General features: G+C 54.7%; 2 protein-coding genes across 18 annotated transcripts in view; one reads left to right on the forward strand and one right to left on the reverse strand.

The window, feature by feature from the left end:
* Positions 1 to 1,563: 1,563 nt before the first annotated feature.
* Tle2 (TLE family member 2, transcriptional corepressor) lies at positions 1,564 to 18,259 on the forward strand. Of its 17 annotated transcripts, none has more exons than XM_035445556.1 (21): positions 1,564 to 2,659; positions 3,336 to 3,430; positions 3,556 to 3,653; positions 3,974 to 4,037; positions 4,319 to 4,363; positions 6,111 to 6,173; positions 7,756 to 7,830; positions 7,939 to 8,122; positions 8,356 to 8,375; positions 9,148 to 9,258; positions 10,024 to 10,068; positions 10,385 to 10,543; positions 12,351 to 12,489; positions 13,242 to 13,402; positions 14,245 to 14,315; positions 14,463 to 14,712; positions 14,825 to 15,072; positions 15,143 to 15,290; positions 15,907 to 16,057; positions 17,188 to 17,264; positions 18,015 to 18,259. In XM_035445556.1, the coding sequence occupies exons 2-21, from the start codon at positions 3,407 to 3,409 to the stop codon at positions 18,120 to 18,122; spliced, it is 2,241 nt and encodes a 746-aa protein (XP_035301447.1). In that variant the 5' UTR covers positions 1,564 to 2,659; positions 3,336 to 3,406; the 3' UTR covers positions 18,123 to 18,259. The 17 variants fall into 17 exon arrangements, 16 of the variants coding, with proteins under 16 accessions (XP_035301447.1, XP_027274999.1, XP_035301446.1 ...); XM_027419198.2 differs by having other exon boundaries at positions 1,565 to 2,659; positions 3,336 to 3,439; XM_035445555.1 differs by having other exon boundaries at positions 1,565 to 2,659; positions 3,360 to 3,439.
* Positions 18,260 to 18,587: 328 nt separating this feature from the next.
* Tle6 (TLE family member 6, subcortical maternal complex member) overlaps positions 18,588 to 22,412 on the reverse strand; it is a 9,337-nt gene continuing 5,512 nt past the window's right edge. The window contains exons 11-16 of the mRNA XM_027419213.2: positions 21,884 to 22,142; positions 21,551 to 21,798; positions 20,405 to 20,546; positions 19,375 to 19,528; positions 18,874 to 18,950; positions 18,588 to 18,757 (exon numbers count right to left, since the gene is read on the reverse strand). Of these exons, the coding sequence (XP_027275014.1) occupies positions 18,653 to 18,757; positions 18,874 to 18,950; positions 19,375 to 19,528; positions 20,405 to 20,546; positions 21,551 to 21,798; positions 21,884 to 22,142 (985 nt within the window). The 3' untranslated portion in view covers positions 18,588 to 18,652. The remainder of the gene's footprint in view (positions 18,758 to 18,873; positions 18,951 to 19,374; positions 19,529 to 20,404; positions 20,547 to 21,550; positions 21,799 to 21,883; positions 22,143 to 22,412) is intronic.

The following is a 22,412-nucleotide window of genomic DNA, read 5'->3' on the forward strand; positions in this document are numbered from 1 at the left end:
TCCTCTCTGGTTTTGGAGAGCCGCCAAGGCAGGGGCAGCCGGGGGCCACGCTGACTCGGGAGGGCGGGAGATTCCGCGGTGCCCCCCCGCTGCCGGGCGTGATGGGGTTCAGTCCCAGGGACCCCGATCGCATCCCCCACCTCCACGGAGGCGTCGAGTCTGTGACTTCCGGACGCGCAGCTGCGGGGCAGAGGCCCCTTCCTCCGGGAAGTCCGCTCGGGTTCCCGGGGGCTCCCTCTGACCTTGGCCGCCTTCACAGCTGTGGGGAGGCTGCGGAAGGGGACCTTGGGCTCATCTTTGATAAGACCTGTGTGTCTTTGGGGGGGAGGGGATTCCAGGAAGTGCGAGCCCCAGAGAAAGTCCGGGAGCCACACCGCACATTAGGTCCCCTGGGATAAGGAGTCTGGAGCTGGAAGAGTGCACGGTGTGTGGCCTGCACGAGTGCTGCTGGCAGAAACCATGTCCTGGGTTTGCACCAGGTGACAGTACCGAGGCTGAGGGTCACTAGAAGGAAGGCCTATCCATCCCTGGGGGCCTATCCATCCCCTGAGGGGGCGGGGCGGGGCCGGGCCGGGGCCGAAAGGACTGCAGGGTAAGCGTGGTGACACGCACTGCGACCCTTACTCCCCAGGGGAGTCTGAGGCCAGCCTGGGCTACCAATAGCAAACGGGGAGAGGAAATACTGGGGTCCCAGACCGCCTGGGCACAAGGTGGGGACATAGTGTTTTCTCAGACTCCCCAGGAATCAGGAGCGTGCCCAGGATTTCTGGTGTGTTCTCCGATCTTGCTCCCTTGTCCGCTCTAGTTTTGAGCCAGGCCCTGGGGATAGGGGTGTGGCTCGGTCCTGACAGCCTAGGGAGGGACAGAATGACCTGACAGCCTAGGGAGGGACAGAATGACCTGACAGCCTAGGGAGGGACAGAATGACCTGACAGCCTAGGGAGGGACAGAATGACCTGCAAGGAAAAATGAAGCAGGAAACCAGTGTGGTGGAACCAGATTGAGGAGTAGGTTGTGTCCAGAGCAGCAGGTGCTGGGTTCTCAACCTATGGGTTTCGACCCCTGTGGGGTCGCCTGAGATCACCAGGAAACACACTACGATTTATAAAAGTTCAAGATCACAATTATGAAGTAGCAATGCAATAGTTTTATGATTGGGGGTCACCACAGCATGAGGAGCTGCATTAAATGGTTAGCGGCATCAGGAAAGTTGAGAGAACCACTGAGCTAGAAGATGCTTCAGGGACTCCAGGAGATGTTCGTTCATAGGGGAGAATCTGAGTGGTGGGAATGCAGAAGTGCGGAAGGAACCGTGCCCTGTACAGAATCTGCAAAGGCCCAGGGATGGATAGGCCTGAGATGGAGAGCATGGTGGTCCAGATATTGAGGGGGGGATTCATCCCTGACCACGCCCCCAGCCCCTCACTGGGGATTCTAGGCGGGGCTCCACCCTGACCACGCCCCCAGCCCCCCTCACTGGGGGATTCTAGGCGGGGCTCCACCCTGACCACGCCCCCAGCACCTCACTGGGGATTCTAGGTGGGGCTCCACCCTGACCATGCCCCCAGCCCCTCACTGGGGGATTCTAGGTGGGGCTCCACCCTGACCACGCCCCCAACCCCTCACTGGGGGATTCTAGGTCGAGATGGGTGTTGGGGGGCACTTCAGAAAGTTACTGAACACTCAGGGTGCTCCCTCCCTCTGGGTCTTCCTGTCAATTCCTGGCTCCCCCTGACTTTTTAAGGCTCCATCTACAATGGAGCCTTAATGACACCAACGGCTCCTGTTTGTTCGTCTCTGTCATCGTTTGTCTAAAGTCTTGCTTTTTGCACGGGCAGCTCCCGGTCTTGGCAGATCGTGGCTCATCTCCTAGAGTCTGTCCTTTTATCCTCGAAGTCCCGGGTCTCAGCTAACATCCTCCCTCTGCAGAATCTCGTAAAGGCCCTTGTCCCCTGTAGCTGACTTAGCTGTCCACAGAGGTCCAAATGTTCAAACGAACGAGGAGGGGTCTTTTCCCATGATCGTGATCGTCGTTGCCCAGTTTCCCAGGGCACAATTGTCCACAGTAGCACCAGGCATACACACATGTTTATTGATTTTGGCTTAAAGATGGGGCAGATCTGAGGTTTCTTCTCTGTGAAATGGGGTAGGAGCTCTCTTGTTCTGCAGAGTAGGAAACAAGCCCCCTGGGGGGGGTCCCTGGTGATAAGTGAGAGACACACTTGAGCTTGTTGTCAGAGCCGAGACTGATGGCACAGGCCTGTTGTCGCAGCTACTATAGGACTGAGACATAAGGATTCCAAACCCACGTTTTGCTTGGGGAACTGATCCAGACCTCATCTCCAAAAGTAAAAGGAGGGTTGGGGCATGGTTTGGAGCCTAGAATTCCCCAGTGAGGGTTGGAGGTGGTCAGAAGATGAGCTCTGCAAAAATGTTCTAGTGACCAGGTTCTATCCCCAGACCTAAGTTTCTGTGTACTAATTTAAGGTGTCTAGTCCTCTTGGACTCCCCACCCCCACCCGGTCTGAGGAGGCCACCCAGTGGACTGGTGGTGGCACCAACATGCATGTCAGGTTGCCCTGGTCTCTGTCCTGGTCCTTCACCCCTGATGCTCTGAGAGGTCACTCGTGAGGTCCCCACAGCTGGGCAGCATTGGCTAGTGAGCATAGCTGGGGTCTGCCTTTCCTGGGATTGGTGTTTGGGGGTGTTCATCCTTCATGGGGCCCCGTGTTACTGGCTCAAGAAAGACTCTTGCAACCCCCAGGGCTCCCGGAGTACGCAAGATTTTTTTTTCCTAACTTGTTTTTCTCTTTCATTCTTTTTTTTTTCTTTTGCGTGGGGGTGGGGCGAGAACAGTAGGCTCTAACTCAAGCCTCAGTTTCCCCAGCGGGTCTGGGAGCCAAGGAGGCAGACCGGTGCCACCTTAAGGCGGGTCCCGCCCGCGGCTCCCAGCCGAGCCCTGCGGAGAGAGGCGGCTCCGCAGCTACCGGCCACCAGCGCCGACCCCGGGCGGCGGCCACGGACCTGCGGCGCGGGCTGCAGCTGCCCCCGGGCCGGACAACCCGGGCGCGCTGGCGGGAGGTGGGGCGCCGCGCGGGGTCCAGGTCCCCTGCCCCCGGCAGGCAGGCTCTCCCTGGCTGCTCTTTCTTTGCGTGAAAATCCCTCCCCCAGCTCCGGCTTCTCTCCCAGCTTTTCCAGCCTCAGTCTCGCCGCACCCCAGCTCTAGAATAGCACCCCAAATTCTACCCTCTGCTCTGCCCCACACCCCACATTCTACTCCCAGCCTCAGCTTTGCACCCTAAATTTCTGTCCCCTGCTCCACCTCCGCACCCCAGCTTCCCTCTTGCCCCATCTCCAAGCCTCCACGAAGCTGGGCTGCCCCTTCTCCCATCCGTCCATCAGCAGGATGTACCCCCAGGGAAGGCACCCGGTGAGTACGGTGAGTACGGAGACCCCCACCTCTGACTGGAGCAGGGGAGGACGAGGGAGGGGATCCCTACCTGCTGGTGCCCGGAACTCCCCCCCCCCCCGTGTCCTTCTCCTCTATCCCCTCAGACCCCGCTGCAGTCCGGCCAGCCTTTCAAGTTCTCAGTCCTGGAAATCTGTGACCGGATCAAAGAGGAATTCCAGTTTCTCCAAGCTCAGTACCACAGGTGAGGGGGCCCCAGCTCTGGGCACTGGGAGGCCCCCGGGGGTGGGGACTTATGGAGGGGGCGTGGTCTGCAGGGCAAGGAGCGAGGCTCACCGGGAGGACTGGAGGGCTTCCTGGTGGAGACAGTGTTCCCAAGGTGACGTGAGTGGGTTTCTGGGAAAACCTTCCCTGAGGAAGGGTTTGTAGGCCTGGGCTCACCAGGGTTGGAGACAGTTTCTAAAGAAGTGTGGGGTGGGCAGGCAGCTCCTACCTGTCACGGAAACTGACCTACGTGGGGTGTGGTGAGGCGATCCCCCATTTTTGTCCAATCTTCCTGCCCAGCCTCAAACTGGAGTGTGAAAAGCTGGCCAGCGAGAAGACAGAGATGCAAAGGCACTATGTGATGGTAGGGTCCCGCCCTCGCTGCCCCCACTCTTGTGTTCCCTCTAAAGAGGGCAGCCAGGGACATGAGGAGCTTTCTCTGGGTGCCCTCCTCCCCAACCCCCAGTCTTGGACACTTGTCGGCCTCTCTGAGCCCAATGCCTTCTGGCTTCCCCCTCTGGGTCCCCGTGGGGTTCATGCTTCCATGCCTTGCCCTGAAGCTCCCACCCCTGAGGCTGGAGCAAGACTCCATGTACCCAGGATGGGGCCAGCTGTTCACACTGGTCAACACTGTCTCCTTTGCAGTACTACGAGATGTCCTACGGCCTCAACATTGAGATGCATAAACAGGTGACCGTTTGGAGTCAGGGGTTTGTGGGAAGGGATGATGCTCATCTGTGGGGCAGAGGCCATCCTCAGACATCTCTGGCGGTACCAAGGCCAGCAGAAGAGATTTTAGTCTTGTAACAAAAAGTATTCTCAGCATCTAGGGACAGTGGCCTGAGTGGGAACAGTAGAGGGAGTGGAGTGTCCCCATGGAGGAGGGCCTGGGCTGTAGGCCAAGGAGGGTTTGGAGGCAACTTTCCTTTCCAGCAGGGATTCCATTGTAGAGCCAAATCTCTGCAGTTGCATGACAGACCCCTGGGAGCCTGTGATGGACCCCCGGTGTCTGTGGTGGACCCTGGAAGCCCGTGAGTCTATGATAGACAATGGAAGTCTGGGAGCCTGTGGTTCACTCTGAGAGCCTGTGAGGGACCCTGGGAGCCTGGGGGCCTGTGATACACCCCCGGCGTCTGTTGGTAGTTTGTATCTGAGCCTGATGAAAGCCAGGGGGCCTGGGATGACTGTTGCTATGTGTTTGGCCTGCTGCCGTGGCTCATCTTGGTTCTGTATTTTGGAGACAGACCACGGGGTTTTGTGTCTGTCTCTGAGGGTTCTGAGATGGACTCCTAGTCTGTGAGTTCTGAGTCTCTTCACTAGGAGTCTGAATGTGGGCCCTAGGTTCTCAGATGGTCCTCAGGGTTCTGAGGTGGAATTCCAAGTTCTGAGCTACCTTGAAGGTTCTGAGATAGCCCTGAAGGTTCTGAGCAAGCCCTGGAAGTTCTGAGATAGCCCTGAAAGTTCTGAGCTAGCCCTGAAAATTCTGAGCAAGCCCTGAAAGTTCTGAGCAAGCCCTGAAAGTTCTGAGCTAGTCCTAAAAGTTCTGAGATAGCCCTGAAAGTTCTGAGGTAGCCCTGAAGGTTCTGAGCAAGCCCTGAAAGTTCTGAGATAGCCCTGAAGGTTCTGAGCAAGCCCTGAAAGTTCTGAGGTAGCCCTGAAGGTTCTGAGCAAGCCCTGGATGTTCTGAGCTAGCCCTGGATGTTCTGAGCTAGCCCTGAAGGTTTGGAGCTAGCCCTGGAGGTTTGGAACTAGCCCTGGGGGTTCTGAGGGCTCAGAGTTCTGAGATAATGCTCCAGGTTGTAAGGTTAACCCCATGGGCTCCTGAGGCTCCAGTGTGTGGCATTGGGGTTCTGAGATGTACTCACGTTGTGAGGATTGACTCCAGAGGTCCACAGTCAACAGACCTGTAGATGAATGGAGTCATAGACTGTGCCCCCGAAGACCTAAGGCCCTATGGCAGATCCCCACACTTTGCTCCCTGTGTGCTGGGGGGCACTGGGGGCCAGCCTGAATATGTCCCTGGATTTCTGTGGGTCTCAGTGCTGATATGGGCAGTTAGAGGTCTGGTCCCCTAGTCCCAGATGGAGGACACAGGCCTGGTGGGGACCAGAGGCAACCACAGATCCCCCCACACACACACACAGACTTGAGAGCTGGTGCACTGTAGCTGGGCACACACATGCTTCACACAGCTTCTCTGGGGTGCCTTTGGGACACCGGGGCTCAGAAAGTGACTGCAGTGCCTGGGATCTGCCCTTCTAACTTCTACATCTCTGAGGGCTTCACAGGGGCACAGGAGGGGGTGCCTTTGACCTGCAGGACTGCGGCCTCCATTTCCCCATTGCATCAGTCAGCCAGCTTTGCAGATGCTCAGGGCTCTGGGGCTTGGGGTGGTGGAGGTGGCTGTCTCCTCCAAACCCATCCATCTTGTCTCTAGGCAGAGATTGTAAAGCGGCTCAGTGCAATCTGTGCCCAGATGGTCCCGTTCCTCACACAGGAGGTGAGTGTGCCTGAGCAGAGTGTGGGGAAGGAAAAATATGTCAAGGCCCTGTAGAAATGGAGGCCACACTGAAGGGAACAAAGACCAGGCACTTTCTGCTCTTCATGTGTCTGCATGTGCATGTATGAGGAGGCCAGAGGTCAGCCTCTGTGACCTTCCCCAGGTGCCATCTACCTTCATTTGCTTTTATTACAATTTTGTGTATTTATTTAATTTTATATGTCTGGGTGGTTTGCTTGCATTTTTGTCTGCGTACCATGTGTGTGCAGTACCCACAGAGGCCAGAAGGGGGAATTAGGTCACCAGAAGTGGAGTCACCGATGGCTGTGAGCCCCATGCGGGTGCTAGAAACCAAACCTGAGTCCTCTGTGGGAGCAGCTTATGCTGTTCACCACTGGGGCAACCTGTTATTTGTTTTTTAGGAGGGGGTGCATGGGCCATAGCAAACATGTGGAGATCATAGGACAACTTTTGGGAATGGATCCTCTCCTCCACAGCATGTGGTTTTCAAGGATTGAACTAAGGTCATTAGGACTTGGCTGCAGTCATCTTCGCCTGCTGAGCCATCTAGCCATCCCCACCCCCTTTAAATAGACTCTGGCCTTGAAATTTGCTGAGTTGGGGCTGCTGTCAGGCCAGTGAGCCCCAGGGTCTTCCTGTCTCCTTAGCATGCTAGAATTACAGGCACATAAAACCATGTTTGGCTCTTTCACAGGGGTCCTTGGGGAATCAAACTTGGGTCCTTATGGTTGCATGACAAGAACTTTACTGACTCGGTCATTTCTCTGATTCTGGCTCTCTGCTCTGGGTGGTTAGATAGAGCACACTTGTACCCACTGCTCACAGGCCTGCTCTGTGTGACCTTAGGCAGGGTACACGCCTCCTGCTTAGGGTATCCTGATGTCGTGGTGAGATGGGCCACACTCCTGAGTTAGCAGATCCAGGGTTAGGAAGTGGGACCCAGGGAGAGAACCAGACCACACTTCAGAGTGGGGAGTTGGGGAGTTCTGGAGGTAGATGGCAGGCCAGTCCTGTAAATGAGCTGCAGGCTGCTGAGCCAGGATCTTGAAATGGTTCAGAGTAATACATTTTGTTAGGTGTTCTTAGTATAGTGATTTTGAAAACAGAGTCAACGTGGACAGAGGGAACCCATGAGAATAGCTCACTGAAACACCAGAAAGCTCTGTGGCATGGGGACCCTGGGCTGTGATACACAGCTCAAAACAAGGTAGAAGACAGCCAATACCTACTCTGCCCCCACATGCAGAGAGACAGAGACAGAGAGACACACAGAAAGACAGATAAAGAGGCAGACAGAGAGACATACAGAGACACACAGAAACACAGAGACAGAGACACAGAGAAAGACAGGGAGACAGAGACAGACAGACACAGAGAGATACACAGAAAGACATAGAGACACAAAGAGACAAACAGAGACACAGAGACAGAAAAATAGGGACAGAGAGAGACAAAGAGACAGAGAGAGATGACAGAAAGACAGAGACACATAGCGGCAGAGAGAGACAGGCTGGGCCCAGGACCACTGCATCCCGGAACTCAGCGCCCCCTCCACCCGCAGCATCAACAGCAGGTTCTCCAGGCCGTGGACCGAGCCAAGCAGGTGACCGTGGGGGAACTGAACAGCCTCCTGGGGGTGAGTCACCCCAGCCCGCCTCTGCAGGGATCCCCAATTTGCCCTCAGCTCACCCCTTTCCCCGCCACTCGTCCCCTGGCCTCCTCTGGCCATCCTCTCCCCCTTCAGCAGCAGAATCAGCTCCAGCCGTTGTCGCATGCCCCCCCTGCACCTCTCACCCCGCGCCCAGCCGGCCTGGTGGGCACTGGGGCCTCGGGACTGCTGGCTCTGTCTGGGGCACTGGCTGCCCAGGCCCAGCTGGCGGCTGCGGCCAAGGAAGACCGCGTGGGTGTGGATGCGGAGGGGTCCAGAGGTGAGTGGGTAGCTCCGGGTGACATTTGCCAGGACCGAAATGGGGAGGGTAAGGGATAGTAGGGGCTGCAGCCCTGGGGTTCAGGTTTCATGATGTGTGTCTTTGGGAATACCACTAGTCCTCTCTCGGCATCTCTCTGGGAGGGTTCTGAGCTGGGAAGGAATTGTCAGTGCACCTTGGGGGTCCAACCTCTAATTCTGTCTGTTTTCTCTCTGCTTCCTGCTATCCGCTAGTGGACAGAGCTGCGAGCAGGGTGAGTTCATGTGGGCTGGCGGTGGTGGATGTGGGGGGCAGAGATGGGACACCAGAGCCACCCTACCAGGTGTACAGGGTGCTGGGGCTGGAACTCAGGGGCCTGGTGAAGACAGAGTCCACTCTGCAGCCCCAGCCTGCCTCTAGTTCTGGGGTTAGAACTGTATGCCACCAAGCCAGCTGTGGTTTATTTTATTTAATTTATTTAAGGCACAATCTTGCTTTGTAGCCCACGTTGCACTGAACTCATGGAAATCCCTCTGCCTCAGTTTCTCAAGTTCTACTATAATGGGTGTGTCTCAGCAAGACCCGACGGAGTCTTCATGCAGGCACATTCCTTGCTTGGCTCAGGCTTTGTCTGAGGGTTCACCTCCCCATTCTCAAGGGGTTGGCTATGGGTGTTGGGTGGATTACAAGTCACACTGTAAAGCATTTTTTTTTTTTTCTATTTTGGTTTTTCGAGACAGGGTTTCTCTGTAGCTTTGGAGGCTGTCCTGGAACTCTGTAGACCAGGCTGGTCTTGAACTCACAGAGATCCGCCTGCCTCTGCCTCCCGAGTGTGGGGATTAAAGGTGTGAACCTCCACTGCCCGGCCTGTAACACATTTTTATAGGACTCGGTTTCCCCCATCTAAACAGAGCCAGAGAATTTAGCACTGGGGAGTGGTCAGGGTGGAGCCTTGCCCCACAGTGAGAGGCACTCAGTATTGGCTGGACTAGGGTATAGTCTGAGAACCCACCTCAGGCCTTTTACCCCTCCTTGTCTCCTGGCAGAGTGCTTCCCCCTCCCCACCGGAGAGTCTGGTAGACGAGGAGCATCATAGTGTCCGAGGTGGCAATGGGAAGCCACAGAGAACAGAAGACAAGGATCTCTCAGGGCCTTATGTGAGTTCATGAGAGACAAGCAGAAACTGAGCTGGACAGAGATGGACCGGGACTTGCCCCCGAGCAGATTCTTGGGAACTGTCCATGATGCTCAGTCTGTATAGTCTTCTGTAGCCGCCCATCTCATGTGGAGCACCTACCAATCAAAAGACACTTTGTCCTGCCAGGCTTCGCTGCTAAGTGTCTGTAGCCAATGGGACATGCAGCTGTTTTGATACATTTCCACTGTGAGCTTAACTGTGGGTGTTGCTCAGAGAGGTAGAGCACCTGCCTAGAATCCCCCAGTGAGGGGCTGGGGCCTTGGCTTAGGGACAGAGGGCTTCCAGGAGACGCTAAGTGCCACCCTCAGCAGCGCCAGGGAAAGTGAGCTTGGGAGGGAAGCCAGCGGCAGTAGTTGTGTATAATTTAGTTCAGGGTGTGCCCTTGGGTGCTCCCTGTGTATCCAAGTGTGATCTGTCCTTTTGTCCAGTCAGGAAAGGCATTTTCAGCCTCTGGGACTGAAGCAGGAACTTGGTGTTCCTCCAGAGGGCAGTGAGAGCCGGAGAAGGTTATAGAGCAGAAGTAGTGAGGATGAAGGTGGCTCCCTGGGTGAGGATGGTCAGGCTTCCCGGAGGCAGCAAGGCTGGGTGCAGGGATGTGGTGGGTCAGAGACGGACAGACAGGCAGACAGACCTGCCTGAGAGGTCAGTTGTGTTCAGTGGAGGTGGCAAGAGGGCTGGACACGGTGTGGAGGCAGAGGCATGACAGAGTGTTGTGTCTCCCAAGGAAAGTGATGAAAACACGAGCGACTATAACCTGGTAGTGGATGAGGTGAGATGCTGGGCCTGGGCAAGGGAGGGGTGCAGGGGAGGGAGAGAATTCCTGTCTGCCTCTGGCAAGGTCAGACTGGGGACATGTGGGGCAGACAGTTTGGAGGATGCCTACTACACTACACCACAGTGGAGACACTGAGACCCACAGTGGAAGTGGGCTACCCATTTCCTTGGCTTCAGACTCCCCAGAATTGAGGCCAACCCTCTCCCCTCGAGGAGGCTACCCCATCTGCTGTGGAGTGGGGGGCACATAGCCACTGTGGGGGTTTCTCTCTTCACTCACTCCCCACTCAATGTCACCTTCTTGAATTCAGGACCAACCCTCAGAGCCACCCAGCCCTGCGACCACCCCCTGTGGAAAGACGTCCCTGTGCATGGCTGCCCGCAGGGACCTAGCAGACAGCCCAGCCTCCTTGGCCTCCAGTTTGGGCTCACCACTCCCCAGAAGCAAAGACCTAGCCCTGGTACAGAAGGTGGGGGGTGTGAAACTCATTTTATTCATTCTGGGGTGGCCTTGAAACAGTGCAATCAACAGATCAGCCAGGCTAGGGCAGTCTAGACTTTCTCGTTTGTTTTTGTTCGCTTGCTTTCATTTTTTGTTTGCTTGGTTTTGGTTGTTGGTTTTTGGTTTTGTTGTTTCTGAGGCAATATTTCTTGGCTGTCACCTCTTCATATAGTCTAGGATGGCATTGAATTTCTGCTTTTCCTGCCTCTACCTCCCCAGTACTGGGGAGACAAGTGACTTACCACACCTGACTGTTTCCCCGTGATTCTTTGGGCCCCCTCATATATTTCCCAGAAGACTCTGCTGAGTCTCAGGAAACATTTTAAAAGCAACTTGGTGACCAAGCTGGGCAAAGAAAGAGGACTGAGTTGAGTCGCTCACTTCCTGCAATGATGGGGACATAGCCTTAATCCTTCAAAGTGCCCCTCCCCTCCAGAAGTCCCTCTTGGGCTCCCTCCCGGGTCTTGCCCTGAAATGTCTAGGCCTTTCTGGCTCCTGTAGGTTGTCATGACAACTGCCAGCAGTTGTGGGGTCCCTTGTTAACTAACCCCCTCCCCACACAGTGAGATCTTGCCCCAGAAAATCTTGCCCTTGCTAGAGCAGGGCAGCTCTAGCTGACTGGAGAAGCCCCCAAGGGTATCCCTTAGCTCACCAGGGTCACCAGAGGATGGCAGTCAGCTCAGGGCTAGCCACGGCTACCTGAGCCTTGTCTCCCAAAATGTGCCTCCTAAAAGCAGAGGCCTGGCTGGTGGCCCCTTTCATCAAGTCTCCCCTGGGGCCCAAGGGATAGAGGTGGGGATGGGCCCCACCTGGGGCTGGGACCTTTGGGACCTCAGGACCCACTCTTCTGGCCATCTGTCAGCTTCTTTGCTTTTTTTTTTTTAAGATTTTATTTATTTATTATGTATTATACATTCTGCTTCCATGTATATCTGCACACCAGAAGAGGGCACCAGATCTCATAACAGATGGTTGTGAGTTACCATGTGGTTGCTGGGAATTGAACTCAGGACCATGGAAGAGCAGCCAGTGCTCTTAACCGCTGAGCCATCTCTCCAGCCCCCGCTTCTTTGCTTTTTAAGACATGGTCTCACTGTGTACTCAAGGCTGGCCTGGAACTCACAGAGATCCCCCTGCCTCTGCTCTGAAGTGTTGGGATTAAAGGCGTGCGCCACCTTACATAGCCCAGACTCTTAAGTTAAAACATTTTTTTTTTGGTTTTGTTTTTTTGAGACAGGGTTTCTCTGTATAGTCCTGGCTGTCCTGTAACTTGCTCTGTAGACCAGGCTGGCCTTGAACTCACAGAGATCTGCCTGCCTCTGCCTACCACCGGGCTCTCAGTGAACATTTTTAGAAAAAAAATGTGTATACACAAGTGCCATGGTGCATGTGTGGAGATCAGAGTTCAACGCTGGCCAGTCAGTTTTCCCCCTCTACCACGTGGGTTAGGGATTGAACAGATTGTCAGGGTTGGCTGCAATCACCTTTACTTACTGAGCCATCTTGCTAGCCCAATTGCCTCCGACTTTGTCACTATCTCTGGGTGGCACATTTCTGTCCCCAAAAGTTCCCACCTCTCTTCATGCACCCTCTACTATGGCCCCAGTTCACACTCACACTCCTGAGGGTGTGTTTGCACTATGGACCTGGCCATAGTGTTTGCACTATTGGCTTCATGCCCACTGAGTGCTGGGACACGAGCTGGCCATTGTCTGCTCCCCTCAGTTGATTCCAGAGTGGCTCCTGCAGTGACTAGTGACCCCTGTTCTCCACAGAATGATCTTCCAGCAGGCACTCCTGCCTCCAGGTCATGTGGCCCCTCTCCACACCAGGATTCGTCTACCCCAGGGCCCAGCTCTGCTGGTCACCTCTGTCAGCTGGCTGCTCAGTCAGCTCCATCCACAGACAGCATTGGTGAGTCCATGCCTGCCTGGCACATCTCTGTTCCAGAGGGACTCCCCAAAATAGGTAGGATGAGAGAATTGGTGGTGGTGGTGCACTTCTTTCTTTCTTTCTTTTTTTTTTTTTTTGTTTTTTGTTTTTTTGTTTTTCGAGACAGGGTTTCTCTGTGTAGCTTTGGAGCCTATCCTGGCACTCTCTGTGGAGACCAGGCTGACCTCCAACTCACAGAGATCCGCCTGCCTCTGCCTCCCAAGTGCTGGCATTAAAGGCGTGTGCCACCAACGCCCGGTGGTGGTGCACTTCTTTAACCTCAGCACTTGAGAGGAGGGGCAGGTGGGTCTCTGCAAGTTTGAGGCCAGCCTGGTCTACATAGTGAGTTACAGGTCAGCCTGAGCCACATAGTTAAGACCCTGTCTGGAAAAAAAAAAATACAAAAAGTGAAGGGTGAGAGAGGCTGATGGATTGGACCCAGACCCCAAATTCACCACCTGGAACTACAGGTGCTGCCTCTCTCTGGGCCTCAGTTTTCTTGTTTTGGCTACTGCTCAGACTAGGAAACTGCAGCCCAGGGAGACAAGGTGACCCCCAGTTTAATGACTGTGACACAAGCCTGGGCGTTTACCAGCTATGTGACCTCAGGCAAGTCACCCAACCTTTCTGAGCCTTCATTTCTTCTCTTACAGAGTCTGGGTTTTTGTGGGATGTGTAGGACAGGGAAATGGGATCTGGGTGTCTGAATGTGTGTCGTGGCCCTTCTCACTCAGCCCTGAGGAGTCCCCTGACCCTGTCCAGCCACTTCACTTCGTCCTTCAGCTTGGGCTCCCACAGCACCCTCAACGGGGACCCCTCCATGCCCAGCTCCTATGTCAGCCTCCACCTGTCCCCCCAGGTCAGCAGCTCTGTCGTGTACGGACGCTCACCCCTGGTGAGTCCTCGGGTCTCTGGGGAGGGGGTTAGAGAAACCTGCTTCATCCAAAGAAATCAGAATTAGTAAAGAGAGGCGCCAAGGCTGGGGCTCAGTGGTAGAGCACTTGCCTGGCATGCATGAAGCTGTGGGCGACATTCCCAGCACCACTTAACTGGGTGTGTGGTGCATGCCTGTCACCCCAGCACTGGGGAGCTGAAGGCAGGAGGATCAGGAGTTCAAGACCAGCCCACACCACATAAGTCTCTGTCTCAAAAATGAGTGGGTGTGGGGTGCACAACTTTAATCCCAGCACTTCAGAGGCAGAGGCAGGTGGCTCTCTGAGCTTGAGGCCAGCCTGGGCTACACAGAGAAATCCTGTCTTGAAAAAAAGCAAAAAGCAACCCTCCACCCCCCCAAAAAAAAAGAAAAGAGAGGGGAGACAGGAGGGGCTGGTCCGGCAGGTGTGTAGGAAGATGATCCGAGTCTCACCCAGGTTAGCACATGCCACTGAGGACAAAATCAAAAGGAATATGGCTAGGTTAAAAATCCTGGCCCAGGCCTGGCGGTGGTGGCTCACGCCTTTAATCCCAGCACTCGGGAGGCAGAGGCAGGCGGATCTATGTGAGTTCGAGACCAGCCTGGTCTACAAGAGCTAGTTCCAGGACAGCCTCCAAAGCTACACAGAGAAACCCTGTCTCGGGAAAAAAAAAAAAAATCCTGGCCCAGGAAGTTATTTTAAAAGTCCTGTAGCAAGCTTGCAAGTGTTTCTGCGTGCTTGGGGAGGGGCTGAGGGAGAGACGGGCCTGGGATGGGACCCGGGTGAGGGGGGTGCCTTGGGTCACGTCTTTGGCTTCTGGCAGATGGCATTTGAGTCACACCCTCATCTCCGGGGCTCATCTATCACCCTGCCTGGCATCCCCGGGGCAAAGCCGTGAGTAGCGTGTGGGCTGCGCCATCTCCAGGGTATGCGTGGCGCGTGGGTCCCTGTCTTCCTGGGAACGCACTGGCATCTCAGGCACCTGTGCTGGGGTGGGGTGGGGTGGGGTGAGCCGCCCGCTCGTGTCTACTGCCCCCGCAGGGCCTATTCCTTCCATGTGTCTGCGGACGGCCAGATGCAGCCGGTGCCCTTCCCATCGGATGCCCTGGTGGGCACGGGTATCCCCCGCCACGCGCGGCAGCTGCACACGCTGACCCATGGCGAGGTGGTGTGCGCTGTCACCATCAGCGGCTCCACACAGCACGTTTACACGGGCGGCAAAGGCTGTGTGAAGGTGTGGGACGTGAGCCAGCCGGGCAGCAAGACACCCGTGGCTCAGCTGGATTGCCTGGTGAGGCTGAGGCCTGCCGGGTGGGCGGGAGCTGTGGGGCCAGGGCGAGCCTGTGTGGCTGGGGATACCTGGGTGGCCCTGACCCTGCCCTGGCTCGCTTTCACTGAGGCAGAACCGCGACAACTACATACGCTCCTGCAAGCTGCTGCCTGATGGGCAGAGCCTGATCGTGGGTGGTGAAGCCAGCACCCTGTCCATCTGGGACCTGGCGGCACCCACACCGCGCATCAAGGCTGAGCTGACCTCATCCGCCCCGGCCTGCTATGCGCTGGCTGTCAGCCCCGACGCTAAGGTCTGCTTCTCCTGCTGCAGCGACGGTAACATCGTGGTCTGGGATCTGCAGAACCAGGCCATGGTCAGGTGTGTAGGGCGGCCCGGGTTGGGGTGGGGGATGCACGGGTGGATGTGGACGCCTGCCCTCCACCCACAGGCAATTCCAGGGCCACACAGATGGGGCTAGCTGCATAGACATATCGGACTACGGGACCCGGCTGTGGACTGGGGGCTTGGACAACACTGTGCGCTGCTGGGACCTGCGTGAGGGCCGTCAACTTCAGCAGCATGACTTCAGTTCCCAGGTGCACCCGCAGTCCTGGCCTCCCCCTCAGGGTGCCTCTCCTTGGCCCGGGATAGGATAGGACCAGGGGCCTCCTGAGCCGGCTGGGTGGGTAAAGCGTTTGCCTAGCTAGCTTGAGGACTTGAGTTCAATTCCCCATAATCCCCATAAAAAACTGTCTTTAACCCCGCTTCCCCCATCCCCCCATCCCCCCCCCCCGCATGTGGAGACTTGGGAACCCCCGGGGCTGGCTGGAGGGCCATGTTAGCTGAATAGGTGAGCTCCAGGTTCAGTGAGAGATCCTGCCTCAAACACAAGGCCTGATGGCACAGGTCTTTAACCCCAGCACCGGGTGGTTCCAGGATGGCCAGAACTGCACAGTGTGACTGTCTCAGAAATCCAAAGTAATACCCGCAGCAAAGAGTGACTCACTCAATGCAGTCTCCCAATTACTCAGAAGCAGGACTTGGATCCCAGGCTGAGCCACCTGTGTAGCTTCCTCTGCCTAGAATTCTGCAGTTCCCTGTGTTTGTGCCTTAGATTTTAGACTTAGGGTGTGACACCTATTACCGGCCACCTTTTTGTCCCCATGGGAGACGTGGGGCACTCCTAGATCTCGGTGCTTTCTCTTGCCCTAGATTTTCTCGCTGGGTCACTGTCCCAACCAGGACTGGCTGGCCGTTGGGATGGAGAGCAGTCACGTGGAAGTCCTGCACGTTGGAAAGCCTGAGAAGTACCAGCTGCGTCTGCACGAGAGCTGTGTGCTATCGCTCAAATTCGCTTCCTGTGGTACAGGCCCGGGAGGCCCCAGGGACAGTAGAGGGAGGATGGGGCACCCCAAAATGGCTCCTTAGAATGATTTACCCAGGCCTGTCCACGCAGCTGCTTATTGAAATCAAGGCCAGTTTAGGTAAAAGTTCAGACACACAGGTCTCAAAAAAAAAAAAAAAAAAAGGATGGACCAGGTGAGGTAGCCACACCTTTGATCCTAGCACTTGGGAGGCAGGTGGATCTCTGAGTTCAAGGCCAGCCTGGTCTACAGAGTTCCAGTGCAGCTAGGTCTACACAGAGAAAACATGTCCTGGAAAACAAAAAAAGCTACTCAAGTCACTCCATGTTGACCCTCTTACCTCCACACACCAAAGATAATTTTTTTTTTGTTTTTTTTTTTGGTTTTTTGAGACAGGGTTTCTTCTGTGTAGCTTTGGAGCCCATCCTGGCACTCGCTCTGGAGACCAGGCTGGCCTCAAACTCAGAGATCTGCCTGCCTCTGCCTCCCGAGTGCTGGGTTTAAAGGCATGCACCACCAACGCCCGGCTGATAATTTTTTTCAAGACAGGGTTTCTCTGTAGCTTTGGAGTCTGTCCTGGAACTCACTCTGTAGACCAGGCTGGTCTTAAAATCACAGAGACCCGATTGCCTCTGCCTCCTGAGTACTGGAACTAAAGGCATGTGCCACCACTGCCTGGCTAAAACAAGTTTTCTGCCAGGTGGCGCATGCTTTTAATTCCAGCACTTGGGAGGCAGAGGCAGGTGGATCTCTGAGTTCGAGGCCAGCCTGGTCTACAAAGCTACACAGAGAAAACTGTCTCAACCAAATAAACCAAAAAACAAAAAACCCAAATTTTCCTCATGCTACCTGCCATATGAAAAGACTCAGCCATTGAGAGAGTATTCCCTGGAAGCCTGGGTTGCCTTCAAACTCACAGCAATCCTCCTGCCACAGACAACCCCCTTCCCCCCAAATCCATGACTTCTCTGACAAAGGAAGCCAGTGGTCTGGGGTTTGACTGACAGCTCTCAGCTTTTTGACATTGCAGACTAGCAGGCTGGGGGAGTGAGTTTCAGAGCATTCAGGCGCAGAGCCCCTGCCCTGGGAGGTCCTGGTCTCTGTCTCTAACTCTCTGTCCCCTCCCCAGGACGCTGGTTTGTGAGCACAGGCAAGGACAACTTGCTTAATGCCTGGAGGACACCCTACGGGGCCAGCATTTTTCAGGTACCCACCCTCCTCCCCAGCTGTTGGCTGCCTTTGCATTCCGGACTTTGAGACCCACACACTTTGGGTTGCATACTGAGCACGATGTCCAGGGGTCCATGCTGTGGCAAGTGTCAGAGCCATGCTCCAGCAGTTCATGGCTGAATATTCCTAGAAGTGAATCGACCAAGCTGGGTTTTCATTCCCTCCTTCAGAATGGATTATTGCCATCCCGTCATTTCATTAGATAGGAGGCTGAGGCGGGACTGAGGATGGGATGGGTGTGTGATGCTGCAGACAGAGCCAGGGCTTCATGTGTGCTGGGTGAGCTCTCTCCCTGGTCAGTCCTAGGCTCTGCTTCGATAGTGGCTTCCAAGTCTCTTGGACCTTTTTTTGGACATGACATAGCTGTCTTCCAAGTTTCCCATCTTCCCCACCAACCTCCAATCCTGAGTAGTGCTGTTACATCTGAGGTGGTGTGGAATGCCTTTAAATCAACCCTTCCCATGTCTGGGATACCATTGACCCCTTGGAACATGACGAAGATCTGGGACAGGAGCATGGTTAGTTTGAGGCTGGCCTGGTTTGTAGAATGAGACTTGAAGAGAGAAAGCAGAGTGGCTGTAAATGTGTGCTTCGGTGGCCTCAAGCCATCTGAAGTTGGGTACCATCTCTCTGAGTCACCTGTTATGCTTGCCCCCATCAGCCTTTACTGTCCCCCAAAGTACCCTGCTTCTGGCTTGAACATCACCTCTCCTTTCTCTGCCCTAGTCCAAAGAGTCTTCTTCAGTGTTGAGCTGCGACATCTCCAGGAATAATAGATACATCGTGACAGGCTCAGGGGACAAGAAGGCCACTGTGTATGAGGTGGTGTACTAAGGCCATCTGCCTGCATCTTCAGGTCACCTGCCTGAGGATGGTCACTTGGATGCCGTTCCCTCTGCTCACACCCCAGCTCCCTCATTCCTGGTTGGGTGGGGCTGGAGGCACTGGGGAAATATATAACTATTTATGGACTCGCTTTCCTTTTGTATGTGCGTCAAGGGTGCGGAGGCTGGGCCAGCTGGGTGTCAGCCCCTATTGGTCTTGACCTCATTGATAGGGCAGATAAGAGGATGGAGGGCCTTGATGAGGGTCTCCACACCTACACCCAGCTGGGGTCACAGGTGTACCCGAGTGCTGGGATTAAAGGTGATCAAGAAATTGGAAGGCTCAGAGCCAGAGTCCTTCCAGAACTTGGGTTAAAAAGGGCTGGAACAATATCCCTTCAGATGACAGAACAGACCGTCTCTGCCTTCTCAATTGCTTTATTACATATGAGGAAGGGTTGGTACACCCATGGGACTCTCACACCCACCCACATCCACCACTGTGCAGTTGGGGGGAGGAAAAGATGGGAATGGAAGCTGTCAGTACTTGATCTTGTACACCGAGGCACAGTCCCCTGATCCTGTGACAATCAGCCTGCCATTGGCTGTCACGTCACAGCATGTGACAGTGGCAACCTCAGGGACCTGTGTGACAGCAGGCTGAGTGAGCCCATGGGACCCACCCGAGCCAGCCAGCTCCTCTACACCCAGGACTGAGAACTGGCCCCTGTGGGGGTGAGTCCCCCCCTGCACAGGACTACCTGGAACAGCTTCACTCCTGCCGGCATGCTGTGAACGGTGACAAGGTTGTCCATTCCCACGCTCACCCACCACTGGCCTAGGAGGAATGGAGGGACAGTTAGGTTATAGAAGACCCCACCCACTCTCATTTGGAAGCCAAGTGCCTGTCATCCAGCATTTAGAAGGCTGAGACAGGAGGATTGAAGAGTTTGAGATGCTGAGACCCTTCCTCAAAAAAACAAAAGCAAAAACAAACAAACAAAAAAAACCCAAAACAAAAAGGCAGAACAAATAATCCCAGCAACTCAGAGGCAGGCGGATCTCTGAGTTCGAGGCCAGCCTTGTCTACAGAGAGTCCCAGGACAGCCAGGGGTAGACAGAGAAATCCCATCTTGAGAAACCAAAATAAAAGGTGTTGGGTGTGATGGGGTGTCAAAGCACTGAGTGGCAGCATTGATTAGACATCGGAACCTTCTGGAATGTCAGTGACCACAGTGCATGCTTGTTCTTGGACTCCTTACCATTTGAGGAGAACTTGAGACCTAAGATGGTCTTGTCCTTGGAACCCACAGCGAGTGCCTCAATCCTCTTCTTGCTGTCATACAGGCAGTGCTGGCCGTTGGCCAGGCCCAGCAGCAGCCAGTCTTCCCGCAGACTGTGCGACAGGCTCATGATCTGGGAAGGACAGGGCAGAGGGAGAGGTCAGACCCCAGCCCAGCAGGTGGTAAGGGTCCCAGAACTTGTCACCTTGGCTGCTTCCCGTCACAGACCCCATGCCTCCCTTTACTAATCTGAAATGGACAGAGGGCTGCAAACTTTGCAGAGTTAAATAGTACAGTGGAGAGCCTGTTTCTCTCCCTTTTTGGTTTTATTGAGACAAAGTCTCAACTCTGTAGCCTAAGCTAGCCTATAATGACTCATACCGCATAGCCCACACTGGCTTTGAACTCCAGCATGAAACTTTTGTAATGATAGTCTTTGAGACAATGTCTCAAGGTCTCTATCCTTTAGGCCCCTGTGTAGCTGATGATGACCTTGAACTTCAGATTCTCCTAGCTCTATCTGTCCAGGCCCTGGGGTGTCAGGAACAATGCTGGAGATATGGCCCAGCACCCTAAGAAAGCATTCTAACCACTTTCCCTGTTTTTTGAGACAAGGTCTCACTATGTAGCCCAGGCTAGATTCATGTTTTCATCCTCCTGCCTTAGCTTAGTACTGGGATGACAGTCTTTGCCACCATGTCCATTTATGAAAAAAAATTTTTTTTCTTCTTCAGACAGGGTTTCTCTGTTTCTCTGTGTAGACCAGGCTGTCCTGGAACTCGCTCTGTAAACCAGCTGGACTTGAACTCAGATCTACCTGCCTCTGTCTCCCATGTTGGGATTAAAAGCACCATCACCACCTGGCTGAAAAAAGATATTTTAAGGACCCCTGTTGTCTTGTCAAAAGTCGCTCAAGCTGACCTGGGATGCTCCCTCTCCCAAACATTAAGTCCACCTCATCCTCTAAACTGAAGCCCACGCCCATCTAGCCCCGGCCAGGTCTGTGTACCTGGGACTGGAATGTGTGCTCCAGAGACACCTTGGCAGCCCGTAGGTCCCAGCATCGCAGACAAGCATCCAGACCTCCCGTCCAGACATTGTCATCTTTGACCACGAGACTCTTGGCTGCACTGACAGGGCCTTCAAGGTCCCTAGCCAGAGAGACAGCAAAGGGGGTGAGCCTAGTCTTGGGGTCCACATCCCTGAGATCCCCCAGTTCTTCTATCTGCAGGTAGCCTTCTACCTTTGGCAAGAAGGGGACAGTGACATCATCCCAAAGTCCCTACACCTAATGGGTAACTATGTTCCAAACCAAGAGTGTGCTGGCACTCACTGAGGAGGCTGAGGCAGGGTGACTGCCGTGAATTCTAGGCTAGCCTGGGTGTATAGTGAGAATCTGTCTCAAAAAGCAGAGGGGAGAACCAAAGCTGGCCATGGTGACTCAAAACCGTAATCCCTGTTACTCAGGCTAAGGTAGGAGGATTGCAAGTTAGAGCTAGCCTGGGCTAACGAGTGAGCTCAGTATCAGCTTCTCAAGCTTCACATGGTTTAACCTCAGGATAAGAACTGAACAGGGCTTAGCAGCATGTACCTGACAACCCAGCACTTGGGAGGCAGAGGATAGCCTGGTCTACTGAGACATAGTGAGACATAGTCAGATAAAATGAATAAAAGTAAAAGTGCTGGCCAGATGGCTCCCTGGTGACTCGGTGGGAAAAAGGTGACCTGAGTTCCATTTCCAGGAACCTACTGATGGAAGGAGAACAGATTCCTGCAGGTTGTTGGAGCCCCTACCAGGCCCCATCCACAAGTACTGTGGCACACACAGCACTTGGAAGATGGAGATATGAAGATCAGGAGTTCAAGCTTATCCTCTGCTCTAGGGCAGCCTGTGCTACATGAGACACACATCCTAAATAAAAGGTAAAACGAGGACTAGGGTGTGGTCAGGGTGGAGCATTCACCTAGAATCCCCAAGGAGGGACTGGGGGCATGGTTATGTGGGAGCCCTGCCTAGAGTCTCCTGGTGAGTGGTTGTGGGCGTGGTCAGGGCCGGACCCCTAGAATCCCCAGTGAGAGGCTGGGGGCGTGGCTCCATTCTGGTGAAGGGGGGTTGGGCCAGGCAGATGCTCAGGACATGTGGTCTGTGTCGCACCTGACCACTCCCTGACTCCGTAGGTCCCAAATCCTGACCGTGCCATCTGTGAAGCCAGCAAATGCCACGTTCTCCCCTGTGCTGGCCAGCGCCTGGCAGGACAAGCCCTTGCAGGGCAGCTGGTACTTCTCACACAGGGACGGGGCTGCCAGGTCCCACACACTCACTCCGGGCAGGTTGTGCCCACCTGCGTACAGGGTCTTACTGTTGGAGGACAGTAGGCAGGTGCGTAGGTATGCTCCATTGTCCTGCAGAGGATGGACTCCATGAGCGAGGGTCCACCAGTGCAGGTGGCTTCCAGACCCCGCCCCAGGCACCTTCACTCCCCGTCACCTGGATGCCACATTGCAAGTGGCTTTCGGGGAATTCGTCCTCGGCCACCTGGTTCGCTAGGCTCCACACCTTGATGCCACTCCGGCTACAAGTGAAGACGTGCCTTGTGTAGCAGCTCACGGCCATCGCCAACAGGAGCTCCTGGTGTTTCAGCACTCGAACCTTCTGCAGGCCTTGAGGGACAGAGAACCTCTTCGATTGCCAGAGTGATGTGCCAGGCCTCTTCCAGCTGTGTTCCAAGTCCTCATCGTCCCAGGATCTGGGGAGAGGGGCTCAGGGTATGAGCACAAGGCAGGCGTGAGATTTTTAAGACAGGGTCATGCTTAGTCCAGGTTAGCCTTGAACTCCTGATCCTCCTGCCTCCACCTCTTGAGTCAAGGAAACACAGTCTTCAATTCTTGCTATAGCCACATATGCTTCCTCCACTTTATCTAAAATGCTTTGCCTAATTAGACTAAATTCCTATGCACCCTCCTTTTTTTTTTTTTTTTTTTTTTTTTTTTTGGTTTTTCGAGACAGGGTTTCTCTG

This window comes from Cricetulus griseus, chromosome 5, assembly GCF_003668045.3.
Source record: "Cricetulus griseus strain 17A/GY chromosome 5, alternate assembly CriGri-PICRH-1.0, whole genome shotgun sequence".
Lineage (NCBI taxonomy): Eukaryota > Metazoa > Chordata > Mammalia > Rodentia > Cricetidae > Cricetulus > Cricetulus griseus.